We start from the raw sequence: 24995 nt of genomic DNA on the forward strand, positions 1-24995 counted from the left end.
TTCGACAGAGATGAGGAAGGGGAGCGGCACCCCGACAGAGACAAGGTGGGGGGGGGGGGAGAGAGTGGCGGTGCTCAACAGATGGGGTACAACCATCTGTACTGAAAAGAGGATTCCCTTGCACTCTTAGTAAGAAGGGTACTGTATAGAGGTGGCGCCCCATGACTACTCACAGCATATACATGATGACCCCGATGCTCCAGGTGTCGCACTGCTGGCTGTAGGCGTGAGCGTTGATCACTTCGGGAGCTGCCGGATAAACACTAATATTAATAATACAGATTTCACTTATAAATGCTTAAACACGCCGCGCAGCAAACTCGCTGATGGCGTCTAATTTATTCCCTGATGAGCCCAGGAAGACGGCAGATGTTGGGATGAATTATGTACAGACTCGTTCAGTCCGTGTTTCCCTCCCACAGAAGTGATGACTGGAGGAATATCCGGATGATAGGTGACTTTTTAATTGTTGGAAGTGACTGCACCAGCAGCTGGGGCGCAGCGCAGACAGAGCTACAAGATCCAGGCGTAAATGTTTGATGTGGCGGCTGCTGATCCTGCAAAACTAAGGCTCAAAGTGGAGCGACCCGACCGGCACGACTGCGCAGCGTCACCGATCCGGACCCGACTGATGCCTACAACCATGGGCGTCCATCCCTGCGCTCTTACCCATATATATCGGAGTCCCACAGGTGGACTGCAACATGTTCTCACTGCCGACCCCACCTTTCTGTACGGCCAGACCAAAATCTGTCACCTAAACAAGAAAAAAAAAAGTTTAAAAATATTGAACGAATTAAACCACTGAGATTCGAGAAGTGAACCTTCTTCTAGGACATGTGGGGCCCCCCAGTCAGGACCTCATTATGACCAAGCCCTGACTAAAAGGGGGCCATATAATGCTTCCCCTCCAGCAGTATCAGGGGTTCTGCTGACTGTTTCCAAAAACAACGAGTGACTGAACGCTGCAGTGGAGAATACAGGATCAGTATAAGGCGCTGCTGCCCCCTTCTGGTTGAGAATAAATATTGACATTAAGTGGATTGTCTCATCTAAGAGACTGGCGGCATATTGCTAGGATATGCTACCAAAGTCAGACCCGTACCCTTCTCCAGAACCGCGCCCCAAACTCTATCGGAGTCCTGAAAATAGACGAGCGCCAGGTCTCCTTTGCTTTGTGACCCGCACTTATCTGCCACCACGTAGGAGAGGACAACCCCTGTAAGATCATAGAGAAGGTCAGGCAGGTCGCACCTTGATGTTCAGCTTCATCTCTGCACCTTCTGCTGCCTCCTCGCTCTGCACTAAAATGTTTTCTAATTTCAGATCCCGATGGACGATGTCTACAAGAGCAAAGACAGAAGATGATATCTGTGCAACCCCTGCAAGATCACCAGCAGAATAGTGAGTGCAGCTCTGGAGTGTAATACAGGATGTAGCTCAGGATAAGTAAAGTATGTACACATACTCCGATGTAACCGAGCAGTGATAATGTTGTGACCCCTGTAGCCAATCACTGTCTGCTGATTTATAGATAGCGGCTGGCTGAGAGACATTCAGGACAATCCCTTCACTTTATGTAAGGCAACAATGGTGGATCAGAGATAGATGTATATACGGAAGCACATTATGTGCAGCACCTCGGAGCCACCAGCAGAGTGCGCCAGTGGACAGCAGATCATGGCTCTGGTACTCAAGGTTTCGGCCATCACTGTTATTATTGGTTATAAATTACTTCCATGTACATCCAGTTGAGGTTACACAGAAATAAAAAAAAATAAAAAATCACAGTAAAACAAGAAACTATTAACAGACTGGTACAGAGGGAAAGAGGACCCTGCCCACAAGAGCTTACAATCATTTACACAGCCATGTAAAGGATGATTTTTAATGGTCATCACATGGCTGTTTTCAGAATAATGACAGCCTATGGGGGTTTTACACATCAATTTTTATTTTATTTTTTTACCGGCTTGCTGACTGTTTCCATTTATGAAATAGGAGTCAGCGGCAGCCTGGTCCTGTAGAGCTGATGCTGATCCCACTGTATAATACTCGTATCATCACTCAGCAGCCGCGCTGCATACCTTTCTTGTGAAGATAGGCGATGGCCGAAGCCAGGCTGTGGATAATGTGTCTGGTTTCAGTCTCGGACAGCCGCTTCCTCCGCTGCAGGATCTCCCGCAGCTCTCCGCCTTCACACAGCTCCATTACCAGGTACACCCTCTGAAGGAAACCGGCACAGACTTTGCTTTATCGTTTGGAAATTATCTCCGGTTACATCTAAACCTGCATACTAGTTCTGCTTCTAGTTAGCCCACAGGCTGCCGGATGTTACTCCCTCTGCTGCCCCCTTGTGACGGTACAGGGTATAATGCATTGTGGGGCTTGTCCTGTTCACACCGGGCTCTGGATGTGACTGGAGAATAAGACATAATGTAACAAGAGGTTGAAGAAGGCAGCTCTGGATGTGTCTGGAGCATGAGACAGGGTGTAACAAGAGAGTAAAGAAGGCAGCTCTGGATGAGACTGGCGAATAAGACATAATGTAAGAAGAGAGTGAAGAAGGCAGCTCTGGATGTGACTGGAGTATGAGACAGGATTTAACTACAGAAGGGGGAACGCAGCTCGGACATGCTGCAGGATAAACGGCACCTTACAGGGGAGCCCAGCCATGGTGTGTAGTTTAGGGCCCGATCAGGGGACACGCGGCCAATCTCCAGTGGTAAGGACAGGAAACAAGGACTACTTACCTTGGGAGTTTCAAACACTTCCTCCAGGTGGATGATGTGGTCGTGATTTACGCTTTTCAAGATGGAAACCTCCCGTTCCAGCAGTTTGACAGCGGAGCTTCCAGCCTAAGGAGAGGTCAGGGAAGAACAAAAGTGGGGGTGCAGAGCATGCTGGGAGTGATAGTAGCTAGTGAAGTGAATTTGGATTTTATTTTTCAGGTGATGGATGGATGCTGAGATTATCACCACCATCATCTAACGAGAGTAACACAACATCTTACCTTCTCTCTATTCACCTTCTTAATGGCCCACTTCTTCCCCGTCTCCTTGTAAGTGGCTTCAATGACAACTCCAAAGCTGCCCTGTCCCAACTTCTTACCAAACGTATAAATTTGCTAAAACATAAAAAAGTTAAAATTAATACCTCCATACAGTAATACTAGATAATACCTACAGTGCGGTATATACAGAGGACAGTATACTGTATATACAGTAGAGAGGGAGAGACTCACTATTCTGCTGGTGCAGTCACTGTGTACATACATTACTTATCCTGTACTGATCCTGAGTTACATCCTGTATTATACTCCAGAGCTGCACTCACTATTCTGCTGGTGCAGTCACTGTGTACATACATTACTTATCCTGTACTGATCCCGAGTTACATCCTGTACTATACTCCAGAGCTGCACTCACTATTCTGCTGGTGCAGTCACTGTGTACATACATTACTTATCCTGTACTGATCCCGAGTTACATCCTGTACTATACTCCAGAGCTGCACTCACTATTCTGCTGGGGCAGTCACTGTGTACATACATTACTTATCCTGTACTGATCCTGAGTTACAGCCTGTATTATACTCCAGAGCTGCACTCACTATTCTGCTGGTGCAGTCACTGTGCACATACATTACTTATCCTGTACTGGTCCTGAGTTACATCCTGTATTATACTCCAGAGCTGCGCTCACTATTCTGCTGGTGCAGTCACTGTGTACATACAGTACTTATCCTGTACTGATCCTGAGTTACAGCCTGTATTATACTCCAGAGCTGCACTCACTATTCTGCTGGTGCAGTCACTGTGCACATACATTACTTATCCTGTACTGGTCCTGAGTTACATCCTGTATTATACTCCAGAGCTGCGCTCACTATTCTGCTGGTGCAGTCACTGTGTACATACAGTACTTATCCTGTACTGATCCTGAGTTACAGCCTGTATTATACTCCAGAGCTGCACTCACTATTCTGCTGGTGCAGTCACTGTGCACATACATTACTTATCCTGTACTGGTCCTGAGTTACATCCTGTATTATACTCCAGAGCTGCGCTCACTATTCTGCTGGTGCAGTCACTGTGTACATACAGTACTTATCCTGTACTGATCCTGAGTTACAGCCTGTATTATACTCCAGAGCTGCACTCACTATTCTGCTGGTGCAGTCACTGTGCACATACATTACTTATCCTGTACTGGTCCTGAGTTACATCCTGTATTATACTCCAGAGCTGCACTCACTATTCTGCTGGTGCAGTCACTGTGTACATACATTACTTATCCTGTACTGATCCTGAGTTACATCCTGTATTATACTCCAGAGCTGCACTCGCTATTCTGCTGGTGCAGTCACTGTGTACATACATTACTTATCCTGTACTGATCCTGAGTTACATCCTGTATTATCTTCCAGAGCTGCGCTCACTATTCTGCTGGCGCAGTCACTGTGTACATACAGTACTTATCCTATACTGATCCTGAGTTACATCCTGTATTATACTCCAGAGCTGCACTCACTATTCTGCTGTTCTCTCTGTGATACACACTATCGACTCCACAAGTTCACTGCTGCATAAATCTCTTGTAATTACTGGCGGTAATTAATGCTGCAGTAGAAGTGATGATCTCCACACTGATAACGAGCGGATGTGACGACTCCTCACACAATGGCAATTGTTCTCAGCTAAGTTATCATCTCGCTGTCACAAATGACAGGGGTTGTCACATCAGAAGCTAGTGTTAGGTTGTCAGGTAACTGACAACAATCTGTGTCGGGCCAGGGTCACACAATATGGCGGCAGCTGCCTGACATTACATGTGGGGTATAAGCTCCTGTCCACAAGAGCACACACTCCATTTCATGAAGAGTGGTCAATCAGGAAAAAAAAATGCTGGTGATGAAGAGGTTAATCTGGTAATGTACGTTTCTACATTGTATGGTATGAAATGGAGAGAAAGCAGTAATGGACAGGGAGAGGGAAATGGGGGAAAAAATGCAGAGACAAGAAGAGGAGACAGAGACAGTACATGAGGAAAAGAAAGATGAGAAGAAGAGGCTGAGAAAGAAGACACGATACCTGGATGGCGGCTTCATCGTCCATTCGGGTGTGCGGCACTTTATTCTCCGCGCTGCTGCTTGGAGGCCACTGCGCCGCCATCTTCCTGCCAGCATCCCGTCCTTCAGAGCTCAGCATCTTAACCACAAGAAAAGAACAATGAAAATGAGTCTCATAGACTCTGTGCAGAAGAGACAATATGTGAGGGGGGGGGGGTCAAATATCATAGGGGAGCAGGACCTCTCCTGTGCTGCACCCATACCGAGTAATGCTCTACCTTCTCACTGCCATCTCCAGGACCTCTCCTGTGCTGCACCCATACCGGGTAATGCTCTACCTTCTCACTGCCATCTCCAGGACCTCTCCTGTGCTGCACCCATACCGTGTAATGCTCTACCTTCTCACTGCCATCTCCAGGACCTCTCCTGTGCTGCACCCATACCGAGTAATGCTCTACCTTCTCACTGCCATCTCCAGGACCTCTCCTGTGCTGCACCCATACCGGGTAATGCTCTACCTTCTCACTGCCATCTCCAGGACCTCTCCTGTGCTGCACCCATACCGTGTAATGCTCTACCTTCTGACTGCCATCTCCAGGACCTCTCCTGTGCTGCACCCATACCGAGTAATGCTCTACCTTCTCACTGCCATCTCCAGGACCTCTCCTGTGCTGCACCCATACCGTGTAATGCTCTACCTTCTGACTGCCATCTCCAGGACCTCTCCTGTGCTGCACCCATACCGAGTAATGCTCTACCTTCTCACTGCCATCTCCAGGACCTCTCCTGTGCTGCACCCATACCGAGTAATGCTCTACCTTCTCACTGCCATCTCCAGGACCTCTCCTGTGCTGCACCCATACCGAGTAATGCTCTACCTTCTCACTGCCATCTCCAGGACCTCTCCTGTGCTGCACCCATACCGAGTAATGCTCTACCTTCTCACTGCCATCTCCAGGACCTCTCCTGTGCTGCACCCATACCGTGTAATGCTCTACCTTCTCACTGCCATCTCCAGGACCTCTCCTGTGCTGCACCCATACCGAGTAATGCTCTACCTTCTCACTGCCATCTCCAGGACCTCTCCTGTGCTGCACCCATACCGAGTAATGCTCTACCTTCTCACTGCCATCTCCAGGACCTCTCCTGTGCTGCACCCATACCGAGTAATGCTCTACCTTCTCACTGCCATCTCCAGGACCTCTCCTGTGCTGCACCCATACCGAGTAATGCTCTACCTTCTCACTGCCATCTCCAGGACCTCTCCTGTGCTGCACCCATACCGAGTAATGCTCTACCTTCTCACTGCCATCTCCAGGACCTCTCCTGTGCTGCACCCATACCGAGTAATGCTCTACCTTCTCACTGCCATCTCCAGGACCTCTCCTGTGCTGCACCCATACCGTGTAATGCTCTACCTTCTCACTGCCATCTCCAGGACCTCTCCTGTGCTGCACCCATACCGTGTAATGCTCTACCTTCTCACTGCCATCTCCAGGACCTCTCCTGTGCTGCACCCATACCGAGTAATGCTCTACCTTCTCACTGCCATCTCCAGGACCTCTCCTGTGCTGCACCCATACCGAGTAATGCTCTACCTTCTCACTGCCATCTCCAGGACCTCTCCTGTGCTGCACCCATACCGTGTAATGCTCTACCTTCTCACTGCCATCTCCAGGACCTCTCCTGTGCTGCACCCATACCGAGTAATGCTCTACCTTCTCACTGCCATCTCCAGGACCTCTCCTGTGCTGCACCCATACCGAGTAATGCTCTACCTTCTCACTGCCATCTCCAGGACCTCTCCTGTGCTGCACCCATACCGAGTAATGCTCTACCTTCTCACTGCCATCTCCAGGACCTCTCCTGTGCTGCACCCATACCGAGTAATGCTCTACCTTCTCACTGCCATCTCCAGGACCTCTCCTGTGCTGCACCCATACCGTGTAATGCTCTACCTTCTCACTGCCATCTCCAGGACCTCTCCTGTGCTGCACCCATACCGAGTAATGCTCTACCTTCTCACTGCCATCTCCAGGACCTCTCCTGTGCTGCACCCATACCGTGTAATGCTCTACCTTCTCACTGCCATCTCTAGGACCTCTCCTGTGCTGCACCCATACCGTGTAATGCTCTACCTTCTCACTGCCATCTCCAGGACCTCTCCTGTGCTGCACCCATACCGAGTAATGCTCTACCTTCTCACTGCCATCTCCAGGACCTCTCCTGTGCTGCACCCATACCGTGTAATACGCTACCTTCTCACTGCCATCTCCAGGACCTCTCCTGTGCTGCACCCATACCGTGTAATGCTCTACCTTCTCACTGCCATCCCCAGGACCTCTCCTGTGCTGCACCCATACCGAGTAATGCTCTACCTTCTCACTGCCATCTCCAGGACCTCTCCTGTGCTGCACCCATACCATTTAATGCTCTACCTTCTCACTGCCATCTCCAGGACCTCTCCTGTGCTGCACCCATACCGAGTAATGCTCTACCTTCTCACTGCCATCTCCAGGACCTCTCCTGTGCTGCACCCATACCGTGTAATACGCTACCTTCTCACTGCCATCTCCAGGACCTCTCCTGTGCTGCACCCATACCGTGTAATGCTCTACCTTCTCACTGCCATCCCCAGGACCTCTCCTGTGCTGCACCCATACCGAGTAATGCTCTACCTTCTCACTGCCATCTCCAGGACCTCTCCTGTGCTGCACCCATACCGAGTAATGCTCTACCTTCTCACTGCCATCTCCAGGACCTCTCCTGTGCTGCACCCATACCGTGTAATGCTCTACCTTCTGACTGCCATCTCCAGGACCTCTCCTGTGCTGCACCCATACCGAGTAATGCTCTACCTTCTCACTGCCATCTCCAGGACCTCTCCTGTGCTGCACCCATACCGAGTAATGCTCTACCTTCTCACTGCCATCTCCAGGACCTCTCCTGTGCTGCACCCATACCGAGTAATGCTCTACCTTCTCACTGCCATCTCCAGGACCTCTCCTGTGCTGCACCCATACCGAGTAATGCTCTACCTTCTCACTGCCATCCCCAGGACCTCTCCTGTGCTGCACCCATACCGAGTAATGCTCTACCTTCTCACTGCCATCTCCAGGACCTCTCCTGTGCTGCACCCATACCGAGTAATGCTCTACCTTCTCACTGCCATCTCCAGGACCTCTCCTGTGCTGCACCCATACCGAGTAATGCTCTACCTTCTCACTGCCATCTCCAGGACCTCTCCTGTGCTGCACCCATACCGAGTAATGCTCTACCTTCTCACTGCCATCTCCAGGACCTCTCCTGTGCTGCACCCATACAGAGTAATGCTCTACCTTCTCACTGCCATCTCCAGGACCTCTCCTGTGCTGCACCCATACCGAGTAATGCTCTACCTTCTCACTGCCATCTCCAGGACCTCTCCTGTGCTGCACCCATACCGAGTAATGCTCTACCTTCTCACTGCCATCCCCAGGACCTCTCCTGTGCTGCACCCATACCGAGTAATGCTCTACCTTCTCACTGCCATCTCCAGGACCTCTCCTGTGCTGCACCCATACCGAGTAATGCTCTACCTTCTCACTGCCATCTCCAGGACCTCTCCTGTGCTGCACCCATACAGAGTAATGCTCTACCTTCTCACTGCCATCTCCAGGACCTCTCCTGTGCTGCACCCATACCGTGTAATGCTCTACCTTCTCACTGCCATCTCCAGGACCTCTCCTGTGCTGCACCCATACCGAGTAATGCTCTACCTTCTCACTGCCATCTCCAGGACCTCTCCTGTGCTGCACCCATACCGTGTAATGCTCTACCTTCTCACTGCCATCTCCAGGACCTCTCCTGTGCTGCACCCATACCGTGTAATGCTATACCTTCTCACTGCCATCTCCAGGACCTCTCCTGTGCTGCACCCATACCGAGTAATGCTCTACCTTCCCATCATCCTTCTCTCTCTCAGCCTAACTTACACAATTGTATATCAGTGATTTGAGGCGACGGACACTTTAAAGTTCTGGGCCTGACACGGACTTGTCCTCGGCTTCTTGAAGAATTTTCTTTGTACTTTACACAACAGACATTAAGAAACTGCAAGATGGTTCATAAAAAGTAATAAACAAACACCATCTGGCCGCCGTGACTGCTGCAATAACCGCGGCCGCAGGAGGGAGAAGGCCCGTAATTTAATAGACACCGCACCTGACAGGACTGCATGAAAGCCTTCAGGGGGGGGGGGGGGGGGTAGACTCGGGGCCGTTATACATTTCAGCCTCCAGAGCGGTCGTTCAGTTCTGCTCAGTGACACATTACGCTTCTATAGCCGACTCCCCACACATCACTGAGTGACTCTGCACTCCTCCAGTCACATCACAATCTGTCACTTTGACTCTCAGCCGCGTCCTGCTGTGCTGCATGCTGGGCCATGTAGAGCAGCCCTGCACAGCATTGTGGGACCTTGGCAGAGGCAGCTCTAGAACAGTAGATGCAGCTCTGGATGTGACTGGAGTATAAGACAGGATGTAACTTAGAATAGGAGAAATAAAGTGACACTTCTGACCGTTATAAGCGGATATTGTCTGGGGGTGTTGGGGCTGGAGCGAGGAGATGCCCAAACACTTCTGAGGGCTTGTCTTATGGCAGGATATAAAGCGGAGGCTTCCTCAGAGGTAGTAATCGATGCTGCAGTAAAACGATTAAGTAATCCGTAGATTGGCAGCTCTTCTGCTCAGGGTCCTCAGCATAATGAGTGTGACTGTGCGCTGCCGCTCTCTTCCAGCAGGTGGCAGTCTTCCTCCACGTTCTATCCACACCGACGAGATCACATTCCGATCACAGTTATTAAATATTAGCGCAGGATTCGGTGTCAGGTGGCGGTGAGCGCCATTGATGTCAGTAATCTGAACATTTAATCAATTAAACTTTTCACAGAGATTGGATTTCAGTGGAAGATGAAACCGGGGCGCGGGCGATCCTGTTACAGAGTGACAAGCAAACTAATGCATCACCGCACCTCCGGAGGCCGACGAGGCTACAGATCCGCCATGACAGACCGTGGTCACACAGAGGAGAAGCCGCACTTATACCAGGCGCCGCCACGGGCTTTGATGAAATCTCGGGGGCACGTTTACTAAATCCAGAGATACAGATCGACGGTGACAAGGCTGATGTGCCAAATCCATCACCGCGATGCATGCTATGGCGTAGATCCGACGCCTCTTAGTGCATCGGAGACTCTTTCCTTCCCTCCGCTTAGGTAATACACTTTACAATGGCGCGGCAGTAATAAACCTGGAGCATGTCGCACCTGAGAAGTGTCGGCCGGGAGCAAACATCTGTTCTTTTTGCCATAAATCAATAACAATTTGTCTAAATTCCTTGGCGCACGACGACTGTACGAAGTCTGTCAGCAGGATCTCATGTAGCTTCTTTTTTGCTCACATATTGCAAACAGATGCTAAGCCCCAGAGTATCCGCAGCGCACAGGCGTCATCTGTGTGAAGCAAAGACAATGACCCCCAGCGAGTCCTCCTCACGGCTCATCTAAAGCTGCAATACACTGACCACAAGTCACTGACCTGAAATCTCTGCAGGGCACTCGGAGCCTACGGACACCGTATCATCACGTTCCTAAACAGTCTGCCGAGTCTGCGTCATTCCTTCACCTAGCTGGTGGCGCTGCTGAATAGATCTGTCAGAGCTCTCTTTCTGTTACTGACATCTCTCCGTGCTCTCCCCCTCCCTTCTCTCAGTGTTGGGGCTCATGCACACGACCATGTGTGCCCCGTGCCCGTACACCAGTCCGCAATATGTGGGCACTGCCCCTGTGCACTCCATATCACGGGTGCACCCATGGACTTGAATGGGTCCCGAATCTACAAGATATGGAATGGAGGCACATAAAGGATGCCTACAGGAGCACTACAAGGTGTTTCTGTGGGATTTCAGACCACGCCTCCGCACCACAAAAAAAAATTTTGGGGGCAGTGTGGACCATCTCTTGAATGGGTCCGCATCCACAAACGGTGCCGTGCATTGCAGACCACAATTTGCGGTCCACAGCATGGGCGCGCATGTTCGTGTGCATGAGCCCTTAGAGACAGCAGCATGTAGGAGACTGCATACAACAGATCAGAGAGTGTAGCGGGGAAAGCAGCCAAGGAGGACAGCTTGCGCAGGTTGTAACAGAGAGGAAAGCACACACAAGGCAGTCTGCACGAGAAGAATTCCCCAGACCAGTGATGGTAACCCTTTTACAGACCAAGTGCCCAAACTGCAACCCAAAACCCATGTATTTATCGCACATCGTGCCAACACGGCAATGTAACCTGAATGCTACAGTCCAATAGTGTATCTTCCATGTACTATATCATTTAGCTACAATAGCCTGTCTGCATTCAATGCGATGCCGGTGCTGTTGATAGCACGTCCTGTGCAGATGAATGGCAGGAAAAGGCAAAGGCGTGTTGGCACAACAGACTTTTTCCAGGGTGCAGGTGCCAGAGAGGGCTCAGAGTGCCACCTTTAGTACCCGTGCCATAGGTTCACCACCACTGGGGGCGGAAGTGAGGCTACATAGTCCTCAGCATCAGTGACCAAAAGAAAGAGGAGATTCCTCATGAGCTGTAAAAGGAAAAAAATTTTTTATATAATATATATATCAGTTCAGGAATTCAGCTGTGCTGAAAGATGAAAGCTAGAGAAGGCAGTAGAATCCTGGGCACACAGACCTCCCATCCGGCATGTATTACCGGGGGGGCACACAGACCTCCCATCCGGCATGTATTACCGGGGGGACACACAGACCTCCCATCCGGCATGTATTACCGGGGGGGCACACAGACCTCCCATCCGGCATGTATTACGGGGGGGGCACACAGACCTCCCATCCGGCATGTATTACCGGGGGGGGCACACAGACCTCCCATCCGGCATGTATTACCGGGGGGACACACAGACCTCACATCCAGCATGTATTACTGGGGGGCACACAGACCTCACATCCAGCATGTATTACTGGGGGGCACACAGACCTCCCATCCGGCATGTATTACCGGGGGGGCACACAGACCTCCCATCCGGCATGCATTACTGGGGGGCACACAGACCTCCCATCCGGCATGCATTACTGGGGGGCACACAGACCTCCCATCCGGCATGCATTACTGGGGGACACACAGACCTCCCATCCGGCATGTATTACTGGCGGGCACACAGACCTCCCATCCGGCATGTATTACTGGGGGGGGCACACAGACCTCCCATCCGGCATGTATTACTGGCGGGCACACAGACCTCCCATGCAGCATGTATTACTGGGGGGCACACAGACCTCCCATCCGGCATGTATTACTGGCGGGCACACAGACCTCCCATGCAGCATGTATTACTGGGGGGCACACAGACCTCCCATCCGGCATGTATTACTGGGGGGGGCACACAGACCTCCCATCCGGCATGTATTACTGGAGGACACGCCCACATGAGAAAAGTATGAACCTAGGAACAGGCTGTAAATTGTCAGAGGAAGTAAAAATGAATGATGGAACTTATTGAAACTTTTTAAATCAAGGGAGCCTTTAATATGTAAATATTTTCCAAAACTTTAACATGTTTGGCCCTTGTATGCGCTGAAGAATCCATAGCCTTTCCTAGATCGTGTTTCCACCTTGACTGATGAAGAGCTGTGTGCGCTGGGTCTCTATCAGCTCAGAATTCAATGGGTTCTGGTAGCGAATTGTGTGCGGACGGTGTGGGGTGCTGCTGTATATATGGTCTTCACAACCTGACTGGAAGGTGAGTGTGAGATTCAGAGAGCAGATTATCCCCATACAGCTGCAGCGACATCACAGGTACAGATGGACGATACAGGGGCCGCTATCAGAGAGCGCCATCTTGCACACTTGCCTCTGCACCGACTCCTCTCTCGGCTGTAGGATATAAAGCTCAGGTCTTCTGTTCAGACCCAGACTGCATTTTGCTGTTATTAGTGGACAGGACATGGACAATGGTCGACTAAGCTCCACAAACATATTTACTAGGAATGGTCGTCTGGAGCGGCTGCGCAGCGCCGTAGGCAAACAGCAGCCGCTCCGCCAGACATTGTGTCCATAATCCTGAATACATGACCACAGAGCAGGGAGGCTCGTGTCTGGAGATCCCAGTATTAATACATTACAAGACCCACACAAAGGTCACCGTGTCCACCGCAAGGCCGAGCGAGGGAACGCGACCACCACGCCGCAAGATCCCGGCCTGCCCCAGGGCACTTACCACTACAACAAAACCCTCAGGCGACCTGCACACGGGGGCGTTTCCACATCTGCTACTTGTAGATTATGATTAGGTTTTGCCCTAATCACCAGGGGGCGCCATACTATGTAAGTAACTGAACACCAGGGGGAGCCATACTATGTAAGTAACTGATCACCAGGGGGCGCCATACTATGCAAGTAACTGGTCACCAGGTGGAGCCATACTATGCAAGTAACTGGTCACCAGGGGGCGCCATACTATGCAAGTAACTGGTCACCAGGGGGCACCATACTATGCAAGTAACTGGTCACCAGGGGGCACCATACTATGCAAGTAACTGGTCACCAGGGGGCACCATACCATGCAAGTAACTGATCACCAGGGGGCGCCATACCATGCAAGTAACTGATCACCAGGGGGCGCCATACCATGCAAGTAACTGATCACCAGGGGGCGCCATACCATGCAAGTAACTGAACACCAGGGGGCGCCATACCATGCAAGTAACTGAACACCAGGGGGCGCCATACCATGCAAGTAACTGAACACCAGGGGGCACCATACCATGCAAGTAACTGAACACCAGGGGGCGCCATACCATGCAAGTAACTGAACACCAGGGGGCACCATACCATGCAAGTAACTGAACACCAGGGGGCGCCATACCATGCAAGTAACTGAACACCAGGGGGCGCCATACCATGCAAGTAACTGAACACCAGGGGGCGCCATACCATGCAAGTAACTGAACACCAGGGGGCGCCATACCATGCAAGTAACTGAACACCAGGGGGCGCCATACCATGCAAGTAACTGAACACCAGGGGGAGCCATACCATGCAAGTAACTGAACACCAGGGGGAGCCATACCATGCAAGTAACTGAACACCAGGGGGAGCCATACCATGCAAGTAACTGAACACCAGGGGGAGCCATACCATGCAAGTAAATGAATGCGGCCCCCCCCCCCCCCCCCCCCACTTGTGTATGGTGGCACCCGCTCTCCCTGTTGCGCTCAGTATTTGCGTTGCTATCATCTCGACATCAGACTGTTGCTCTATCACACAGGTATCTCAGCTCCTGACGTCATTCGAGGAATCAGACAAAACACAGGGCGCGTCCGGTCCCTCTCAATATTTGCAGAGTCGGCTGCCGGTATCTGGAGCTTCCAGGGACACACGACCTCTTAAAGGGACACTTCCCCTTGGCTTTCGGCAGGTCTACAGTCGCCCCCAGCTTTTCTGCCATTTATGTGCATTTTTTAGTTCATTTCTACTGGCCAGGTGGAAACTGTCAACAAGCAGGTTAGCTGCAGAAGTATTAGGGCCCTTTCACACAAGCGAGTTTTCCTCGCGGGTGCGATACGTGACGTGAACGGATGGCACCCGCACTGAATCTTGACCCATTCATTTCAATGGGTCTGTGTACACAAACTTTTTTTTCCCACGCATCAGTTCTGCGTTGCGTAAGAAAAAAAAAAAAAAAAAAAATATATAAAAATCACAGCATGTTCTATAGTCAGCGTTTTTCACGCATTGTATCCGCACTTGTATCCGCGGAAAAACTGAAAGCAAAACTGACTGAACTTGCTTGCAAAATGGTGCGAGATTCACTGAACGCATCCGGAGCCAATCCGTCACGCTTGTGTGAATCAGGCCTTACAGTATTAGGCCTCCTGCACACAACCGTTGTTTTGGTCCGCATCCGAGCCGCAGTTTTTGTGGCTTGGATGCGGACCCATTCACTTCAATGGGGCCGCAAAAGATGCGGACAGCACTCCGTGTGCTGTCCGCATCCGTTGCTCCGTTCCACAAAAGAAGTTTAACCTGTCCTATTCTTGTCCGTTTTGCGGACAAGAATAGGCAGTTATATTAATGGCTGTCTGCTCCGCAAATTGCGGAATGCCACCCATGTTTTGCGGACCGCAAAATACACAACGGTTGCGTGCATGTAGTCTTATGTTTCACCTTCAGATCTGCTGCGTCCATCACATTCCTTGCACCTAGTGGCATGAGAGTCCACGCGTGGCCAAAAAAGTGTCCGCCACAACGTAAGAGCAAAGTAGAGCCATCCGCGCCTGCACTGATACATTGTAACCAATGGGAGAAAGATTAGGTGTGTACAGGGTTTTCCGGGATATAAATGATACATGCTGCCTTTCACTGACAGCAAGCAGGTATCGTGGAAATAGTAAAGAACGGAAACAACGTCTGTTAAAAGTTTGAGACGTTTCGGCACCTCTGACCTGGGGACAGTCATGAGAAGGTGACAGCCATCCATACAATGTGACACCTGCACAGCAACCCCATGACCTCCGCTAATGACCGCCATTACAGTGACTAGAGACGCTCACCCAGCTTTCCACACACACCCTGCTGTGCAGTCACATCTCCTGCCCTCCTATTGCTGTAGACCCGGTATTCATGAACCAGGAGGCTCAGGATGAACAGAGCTATAGATGCAGAAAGTGACAGTCATTATTGGCAGCCATCAGGGGTTGTAGAACAGAATCATTTCTTATGTTCATGAACCTGAAGGATCAGGATGAACAGATCCCTGCTAGAGAACAACAGGTGCAGAATGAGAACTTCCCTTGGCAGCCATACATCTGCAGCCCGGCCTGTCCATGTACCACCGCAGTCACGTACCGCCCAGATCAGGACATGCTGTCATACATCTGCAGCCCGGCCTGTCCGTGAGCATGGTCCGTGTACCACCGCAGTCACGTACCGCCCAGATCAGGACATGCTGTCATACAGCAGTATCTGGTATCAGTCTCTGCACACGACTCGGTGCACCCATCAAGTCAGCTCAGACAGGACAACAATGAGGCATGAGGCACGCAGCACCACCACCCGGGGGGGTAACTCACAAACAAACCTCTCCACACACAGCAACAAGCAAAAATGTCTATTTCGGTTGCTAGGAGTGTAACCGGAGGATCTCCAATCACAGTCCGTGACAGAGGAAGACAACAATTCCTGGCATTGACAGGCGGCGAGGCGGAGCAGCTGACGCACAGCGCGGAGCACAAGGGCCACTGAAGTGGAGCGAAGGAATGTGCCATAACCAAGGACGCCGACACAGATGGTCACTCAGGGCGTCCTGTACGGAGGGGTTGGGGGCCACTCGCCCCATCAGAACTTAAGCAGCTGGAATGTAACCTAGAGGAGGGCCGAGCACCCTAATAAAGCGGCGGCGCCATCCGGTCTCCGTTTCATCTTGTTAGTCCTTTCCAAATCAGGGTCAAACTCACAAAGATGGCGGAAGTCTGACATTTACCCTGCAAAACAAAGGGTTTCATGACAAGCTGCACTCATACTGCATCCACCTAGCAATTACCTCTCCATGTATTATGTCTACATCGTCATTACCCTGTCTACTGATGCCCTTCAGCAACCCCGACAATGGACGGCCAGGGCAACCCCGACCTCATAAAAGTGAATTGTCTTCAGTGGCAACAAGAAGCAGAATTGTAACAAAGAAACCAACGTAACATCGGCGTCCGGACGGTGTCCTGCGGTAGCGCGACTCCTCAGATAGGGCTGGGTTCACACACAGCGCTGTAGGGTCATAGTCAATGCTAGAAGTGGATTCAAAAGAAATATGAAACTAAGGGCTCAGGCACATGGCCGCTGTACAGCCATGCCCATATTGCGGCACACAAAAAGCGGGTCCGCAATACGTGGGCACCAGTCATGTGCTCACCGCATCACGGATGCAGACCCATTCACTTAATTAGGTCTATAATCCAGAAGGCCGGTGCGGAACAGAAGCACTACAGAGAGCTTCCATGGGGTTTCTGTCCGTGCCTCCGCACTGCAAAAAAATAGAACATGTATTTTTTTTTGTGGTGCGGACGGATCACGGACCCATTCAAGTTCGATGGGTCTGGATTGGCGCTGAGAGAACTTCTTAGATAACCCAAACCTTGTACGCCGAACGGATGGTGCCCGTGCATTGGGTACAGTATATGGCAGCCCCCAATGCACGGAACAACCGAACAACGGCAGGACTTCTGCTTCTCCTGATGGATCCACTGAAAAAACTGCAAGAAAAACCCAAGGTGCTGTGGAAAAATACAGGGAGAGGAAGATGAAGGAGAAGACTGCAGAGCAGGATGGATGCCGGGCGCCAGACCACAGGAGAACGAGCCCTGCGACCGCGGACAACTGACACCGCAAAACAAACAGATCCCATAGATCACACACTGCGGGGGAGCAGATCCAGACAGCAATCCACTGTGTACAAGAAAGGAGAGCCAAGATACAGGGGAAACTCACCTACCAGCAGCATATGCAAGAACTCCGCAGATTACAGTGAGAATCATACATTACTTATCCTGTACTGATCCCGAGTTACATCCTGTATTATACTACAGAGCTGCACTCACTATTCTGCTGGTGCAGTCACTGTGTACATACATTACTTATCCTGTACTGATCCTGAGTTACATCCTGTATTATACTCCAGAGCTGCACTCACTATTCTGCTGGTGCAGTCACTGTGTACATACATTACTTATCCTGTACTGATCCCGAGTTACATCCTGTATTGTACTCCAGAGCTGCACTCACTATTCATCTGGTGCAGTCACTGTGTACATACATTACTTATCCTGTACTGATCCTGAGTTACATCCTGTATTATCCTCCAGAGCTGCACTCACTATTCTGCTGGTGCAGTCACTGTGTACATACATTACTTATCCTGTACTGATCCTGATTTACATCCTGTATTATACTACAGAGCTGCACTCACTATTCTGCTGGTGCAGTCACTGTGCACATACATTACTTATCCTGTACTGATCCTGAGTTACATCCTGTATTATACTCCAGAGCTGCACTCACTATTCTGCTGGTGCAGTCACTGTGTACATACATTACTGATGCTGTACTGATCCTGAGTTACATCCTGTATTATACTCCAGAGCTGCACTCACTATTCTGCAGAAGCGCAGGGCATTATCATGATGCTGTGTGCCTCTGCCTGACCTTTCTGTAACGGAATTATACCGACAGCTTTTTGTCAGTGTGATGCTGTAGAAGCAAGGTCAGGCAGTACTTCTCATGATAATGCTGTGGGCCTCTGTAGTCTAGAGCGCACGATCCCTCTCTCGCACGATTCCCGCAGGAGACACGCTCGTGTGGAAGAGCCCTTGTACTCCGTGCAGACCGTGAACAAGCAGGGAATGCTGGGATAACGGCAGGAGGTTTCCGAGCAGAATGTAAGATCACGTTTCTAGCCGACCGGCCTCCAGGGCCATGAGGCAGAAGGCGCTCCCACAATCATAGAATAACTTGCATAAGGCTGGGTTCAGACATGAGCGTACGCTCTGTATGCGCGATTGTACAGGCGTTTGCAATTGCGCATACAGAGACAAGCGAACGCCCATTGTCGCGTGTTCCCGCTGAAGACTATGTACGGGAACGCGCGACAAGATGCCCCAAAGAAGCTCATGTACTTCTTGGGGCGTCTGGCGTTTTACAGCGCGATCGGACGCGCTGTAAAACGCTCAGGTGAGAACCATTCCCATAGGGAATCATTGGTTCTTGCCTGTTGAGCGTTTTACAGCGCGTAGGAACGCGCTGTAAAATGCTCAGGTCTGAACCGGCTGTTAGGTTTGTTACAATGTGTCAGTCTGTGGTCCAGGACTCAGGATCTCCCCCCCAGCAGAGCGAGTCCTGAGCGCCTCCATGTGCTCCGCAGCAGTCGGCCGTGGGATGTTTGCTCATCAGTGCAGTGGGGGTGACATTCGGAATCTGCATCACTATGTACTTACCTGTCAGGGTCATTAACATTCCACAACACGGACGTCTCGCCAAATACTAATTAGCAAAGCCATACCGGCCAAATAAAACAGCAGAAAAGCGCCAAGGGAGAACAGACTGTACCCGGATGTGGGGGCGAGAGGGCCAGCTCCGCTGTACCTGCCCTGTAACCGAGACATACCGACCCCCCATTATATATGGAGTAACGCCCACTAATGTACAAGCCCAGCCGCCCTATAACTGAGACATACCTGCACGACACCCAGCTCCCTCTATTATATATGGAGCAACGCCATATATAAAAGGGGGGGGGGGTATGTCTCAGTTATAGGGCGCCTGGGCTTGTACATTAGGGGGCGTTACTCCATATATAATAGAGGGAGCTGGGTGTCGTGCAGGTCAGTTTCAGTTATAGGACGGCTGCAGATTGTACACTAGGGGGCGTTACCCCATAAATAATAGGGAGGGGGGTGTGGCGGTCGGTATGTTGGACTCGGGTAATGCCCCCTAATGTACAACCTGCAGCCGCCCTCTGAGACATACCGACCCCCCTCCATTATATATGGGGTAACACCCGCTAATACGACATACCGGCCCCCCATTATATATGGGGTAACGCCCCCTATTGTACAACCTGCAGACGCCCCCTCTGACACATACCGGCCTCCTCTATTATATATGGGGTAACGCCCCCTATTGTACAACCTGCAGCCGCCCTCTGAGACATACCGACCCCCATATATATGGGTTAACGCCCCCTATTGTACAACCTGCAGCCACCCTATGAGACGTACTGACCCCCCATTATATATGGGGTAACGCCCCCCCATTGTACAACCTGCAGCCATCCTATAACTGAGACATACCTGACCCCGGCCCCCCAAGACACATAGGATAACACCGCTGGTAGCGGTCATACTCGGTGAGGTCACGCTCACACTCTGGGGCTATGATCAGGTCAGGTGACATCTTTGCCTTTTTCCTCCAGGTAATTAGCAGGTTACTGGTTTCGCTACAGATTTTCTCCGGATCGGGGGTGCTCGGGTTTTGGGGGCTGCTGTTGACGTCGCTCATGAATTCTGTTGGTTTTCGTCTGGGGTGACATCAGGAAGCAGAAGTGATCCTGCAGTGTGGCCCCACAGACCGGGCTCCTGAGTCCTCCCTGCCCATATTGTCAGGTTTCTATTCACTGCAAGAACCAGAGAGCACAGACTGGTGCGGCCGGCAGCCGTGTTTACACAAGGAGACGCTATCCCTTTAAACATGGCCGACGTTCAAACCAGATTATCTGTCTGAGCCTGTAATACTGGAGATAAAGGGACATCCCGCAGCACCGCCGCCGGCCCACAGTTATACCAGTCAGTGAATATGGCGGGTCCGCTGTTCAGGACCCTCATCTCTTGGCCAGAACGGTGTAATGCTCCGCCCCGCCTGCGGGGGCGCTGCAGGGAAGCCGAGTACTTACTGATTGCAGTGCGGCATCATACAACCTGAGGAGGGCACCGCTCCTGTATAGGCAGACCACCCACAGACACTAGGTCACCACAATGCCACTCTGCACCACCAATGTAACGCCCCCTGCAGGGCATACCACAGCATGAACATCGGGCACCACCTGCCTGGCACTATGTGGCAAACACCATATTTAAGTGACCAATGTAAAAGTGTGCACATTGCCTGGCACCTCCCGTTACTCATGCCCCTCACCCATCCATGTGCAGTCACCTCTCCATATACTGATCTTCTGCTTGATGTCAGTACACAGGACTGCAGTGTAAAGTATGGAGGAGGCAGAAAGAACTGATTGCATCTCTTACAAAGCAGTAGGTGGATTTTAGACTACCACAGACTCTAAAAGACATTGCAGCCGAGGTGGAGCCATGGATCCGAGCTGTGTCCTAACGTAGCGGAGACAGAAATCAGAGGATGCGGAGAGCGCAGGACGGCGGCGTCACCTCCTGTACACCCCGTGACTTCAGTCTGAACTGCAGCATCTCAACCAGACCTTAAAGGGACGGGAGGTGTAATCAGAGGGTCAGCTCCTCCACAGGATATAATACAGTGACCAGGAGGTGTAATCAGAGGGTCAGCTCCTCCACAGGATATAATACAGTGACCAGGAGGTGTAATCAGAGGGTCAGCTCCTCCACGGGATATTATACAGTGACCAGGAGGTGTAATCAGAGGGTCAGCTCCTCCACAGTATATAATACGGTGACCAGGAGGTGTAATCAGAGGGTCAGCTCCTCCGCAGGATATAATACGGTGACCAGGAGGTGTAATCAGAGGGTCAGCTCCTCCGCAGGATATAATACAGTGACCAGGAGGTGTAATCAGAGGGTCAGCTCCTCCGCAGGATATAATACAGTGACCAGGAGGTGTAATCAGAGGGTCAGCTCCTCCACAGGATATAATACAGTGACCAGGAGGTGTAATCAGAGGGTCAGCACCTCCACTGGATATAATACAGTGACCAGGAGGTGTAATCAGAGGGTCAGCTCCTCCACTGGATATAATACAGTGACCAGGAGGTGTAATCAGAGGGTCAGCTCCTCCACAGGATATAATACAGTGACCAGGAGGTGTAATCAGAGGGTCAGCTCCTCCACAGGATATAATACAGTGACCAGGAGGTGTAATCAGAGGGTCAGCTACTCCACTGGATATAATACAGTGACCAGGAGGTGTAATCAGAGGGTCAGCTCCTCCACTGGATATAATACAGTGACCAGGAGGTGTAATCAGAGGGTCAGCTCCTCCACTGGATATAATACAGTGACCAGGAGGTGTAATCAGAGGGTCAGCTCCTCCACAGTATATAATACAGTGACCAGGAGGTGTAATCAGAGGGTCAGCTCCTCCACAGGATATAATACAGTGACCAGGAGGTGTAATCAGGGGGGTCAGCTCCTCCACAGGATATAATACAGTGACCAGGAGGTGTAATCAGGGGGGTCAGCTCCTCCGCAGTATATAAAACAGTGACCAGGAGGTGTAATCAGAGGGTCAGCTCCTCCACAGTATATAATACAGTGGCCAGGAGGTGTAATCTGAGGGTCAGCTCCTCCACAGTATATAAAACAGTGACCAGGAGGTGTAATCAGAGGGTCAGCTCCTCCACAGTATATAATACAGTGACCAGGAGGTGTAATCAGGGGGTCAGCTCCTCCGCAGGATATAATACAGTGACCAGGAGGTGTAATCAGAGGGTCAGCTCCTCCACAGTATATAATACAGTGACCAGGAGGTGTAATCAGAGGGTCAGCTCCTCCACAGTATATAATACAGTGACCAGGAGGTGTAATCAGGGGGTCAGCTCCTCCACAGGATATAATACAGTGACCAGGAGGTGTAATCAGGGGGTCAGCTCCTCCACAGTATATAATACAGTGACCAGGAGGTGTAATCAGGGGGTCAGCTCCTCCGCAGGATATAATACAGTGTCCAGGAGGTGTAATCAGAGGGTCAGCTCCTCCACAGGTTATAATACAGTGACCAGGAGGTGTAATCAGAGGGTCAGCTCCTCCACAGTCCGGACATGCTCCAAGCTGCCCCCGGCTTCCATCCTGCTGAGGACCGCAGATCGCATGGTCAGCTCCTGCAGCTGGCTCTCCGGTTACCATGACAACCACACAACTCAGCCTGTACCCGGCTGCACGCTGCCCTCTCTACCCCCGGAGCCCCCCGCTTACCGTCAGCCTGCCCGGAGACGAAGTGGGGCGCAGGCTGGTCACCCGTGTTCTTCCGCCGTGCCCGAACTTCTGCTAAAACTTTCCAGCCATCAGCCTGCAGAGAAGTGCAAGTACGAGGCGCGGAATGGTACAAACTTCCCCAATAGCGACACTTTGGCGGGGTTACACTAGTCAGCCGTCCAATCACTGGGCAGGACTTGACAGCGTGAGAGGAATGTAAGCCAATCCGGAGCCGAGGGGCGGGACTTGTGCGTCTGACTGAACCTGAGGTAACCGAGCGGCTCAGAGTCACCGGCTCTTATGTTATATCATATTATATTACATCACAGTCCATTATATACCACCTCAGATATCACTATATTATATTATAACACCTCCTATATTACTATATTATATTATAACACCTCAGATATCACTGTATTATATTATAACACCTCCTATATTACTATATTATATTATAACACCTCAGATATCACTGTATTATATTATACCACCTCAGATATCACTATATTATATTATAACACCTCAGATATCACTGTATTATATTATAACACCTCAGATATCACTATATTATATTATAACACCTCAGATATCACTGTATTATATTATAACACCTCAGATATCACTGTATTATATTATAACACCTCAGATATCACTATATTATATTATACCACCTCATATATCACTGTATTATATTATACCACCTCAGATATCACTATATTATATTATAACACCTCAGATATCACTGTATTATATTATAACACCTCAGATATCACTGTATTATATTATAACACCTCCTATATTACTATATTATATTATACCACCTCAGATATCACTATATTATATTATAACACCTCAGATATCACTATATTATAACACCTCAGATATCACTGTATTATATTATAACACCTCCTATATTACTATATTATATTATACCACCTCAGATATCACTATATTATATTATAACACCTCAGATATCACTATATTATAACACCTCAGATATCACTGTATTATATTATACCACCTCAGATATCACTATATTATATTATAACACCTCAGATATCACTGTATTATATTATAACACCTCAGATATCACTATATTATATTATAACACCTCAGATATCACTGTATTATATTATAACACCTCAGATATCACTGTATTATATTATAACACCTCAGATATCACTGTATTATATTATAACACCTCAGATATCACTATATTATATTATACCACCTCAGATATCACTATATTATATTATACCACCTCATATATCACTGTATTATATTATACCCCCTCAGATATCACTATATTATATTATAACACCTCAGATATCACTATATTATATTATAACACCTCAGATATCACTGTATTATATTATAACACCTCAGATATCACTATATTATATTATAACACCTCAGATATCACTGTATTATATTATAACACCTCATATATCACTGTATTATATTATACCACCTCAGATATCACTATATTATACCACCTCCTATATCACTGTATTATATTATAACACCTCCTATATTACTATATTATATTATACCACCTAAGATATCACTGTATTATATTATACCACCTCAGATATCACTGTATTATATTATACCACCTCATATATCGCTGTATTATATTATAACACCTCAGATATCACTGTATTATATTATAACACCTCCTATATTACTATATTATATTATAACACCTCCTATATTACTGTATTATACCACCTCAGATATCACTGTATTATAATATAACACCTCAGATATCACTGTATTATATTATACCACCTCAGATATCACTGTATTATAATATAACACCTCAGATATCACTGTATTATATTATACCACCTCAGATATCACTGTATTATATTATACCACCTCAGATATCACTGTATTATATTATAACACCTCCTATATCACTGTATTATATTATAACACCTCAGATATCACACAAAGTTGAATACTCTGCCGTATTATACCATGTTGTAACCCTCTGGTAAGTTCTGCTTTACTCTGCTTTGCCGCATGTTATTACATTACGGATATTATATACTGACATATTCTCATTTTATGACCTCACTTTGTAGTATATTACATGACATTATAATATACCTCATTACAGTAATGGAGACATAGCAGCGGTGAAGTCCAACTTATCCAAAAGTGGTTTGCTTTATTGAATAACAAATGTGCAAAT

General features: G+C 49.3%; 1 protein-coding gene across 1 annotated transcript in view; it reads right to left on the reverse strand.

The window, feature by feature from the left end:
• Window positions 1–22922, reverse strand: part of STK33 (serine/threonine kinase 33) — a 31017-nt gene extending 8095 nt beyond the window's left edge. Inside the window, exons 1-8 of the mRNA XM_044269914.1 lie at window positions 22793–22922; window positions 5093–5209; window positions 3014–3127; window positions 2754–2858; window positions 2088–2226; window positions 1255–1343; window positions 670–757; window positions 174–249 (exon numbers count right to left, since the gene is read on the reverse strand). Coding sequence (XP_044125849.1) covers window positions 174–249; window positions 670–757; window positions 1255–1343; window positions 2088–2226; window positions 2754–2858; window positions 3014–3127; window positions 5093–5209 — 728 coding nt within the window. The 5' untranslated portion in view covers window positions 22793–22922. The remainder of the gene's footprint in view (window positions 1–173; window positions 250–669; window positions 758–1254; window positions 1344–2087; window positions 2227–2753; window positions 2859–3013; window positions 3128–5092; window positions 5210–22792) is intronic.
• Window positions 22923–24995: the final 2073 nt, after the last annotated feature.

Source organism: Bufo gargarizans, chromosome 10 (genome assembly GCF_014858855.1).
Source record: "Bufo gargarizans isolate SCDJY-AF-19 chromosome 10, ASM1485885v1, whole genome shotgun sequence".
In the NCBI taxonomy this organism is placed as follows: Eukaryota; Metazoa; Chordata; class Amphibia; order Anura; family Bufonidae; genus Bufo; species Bufo gargarizans.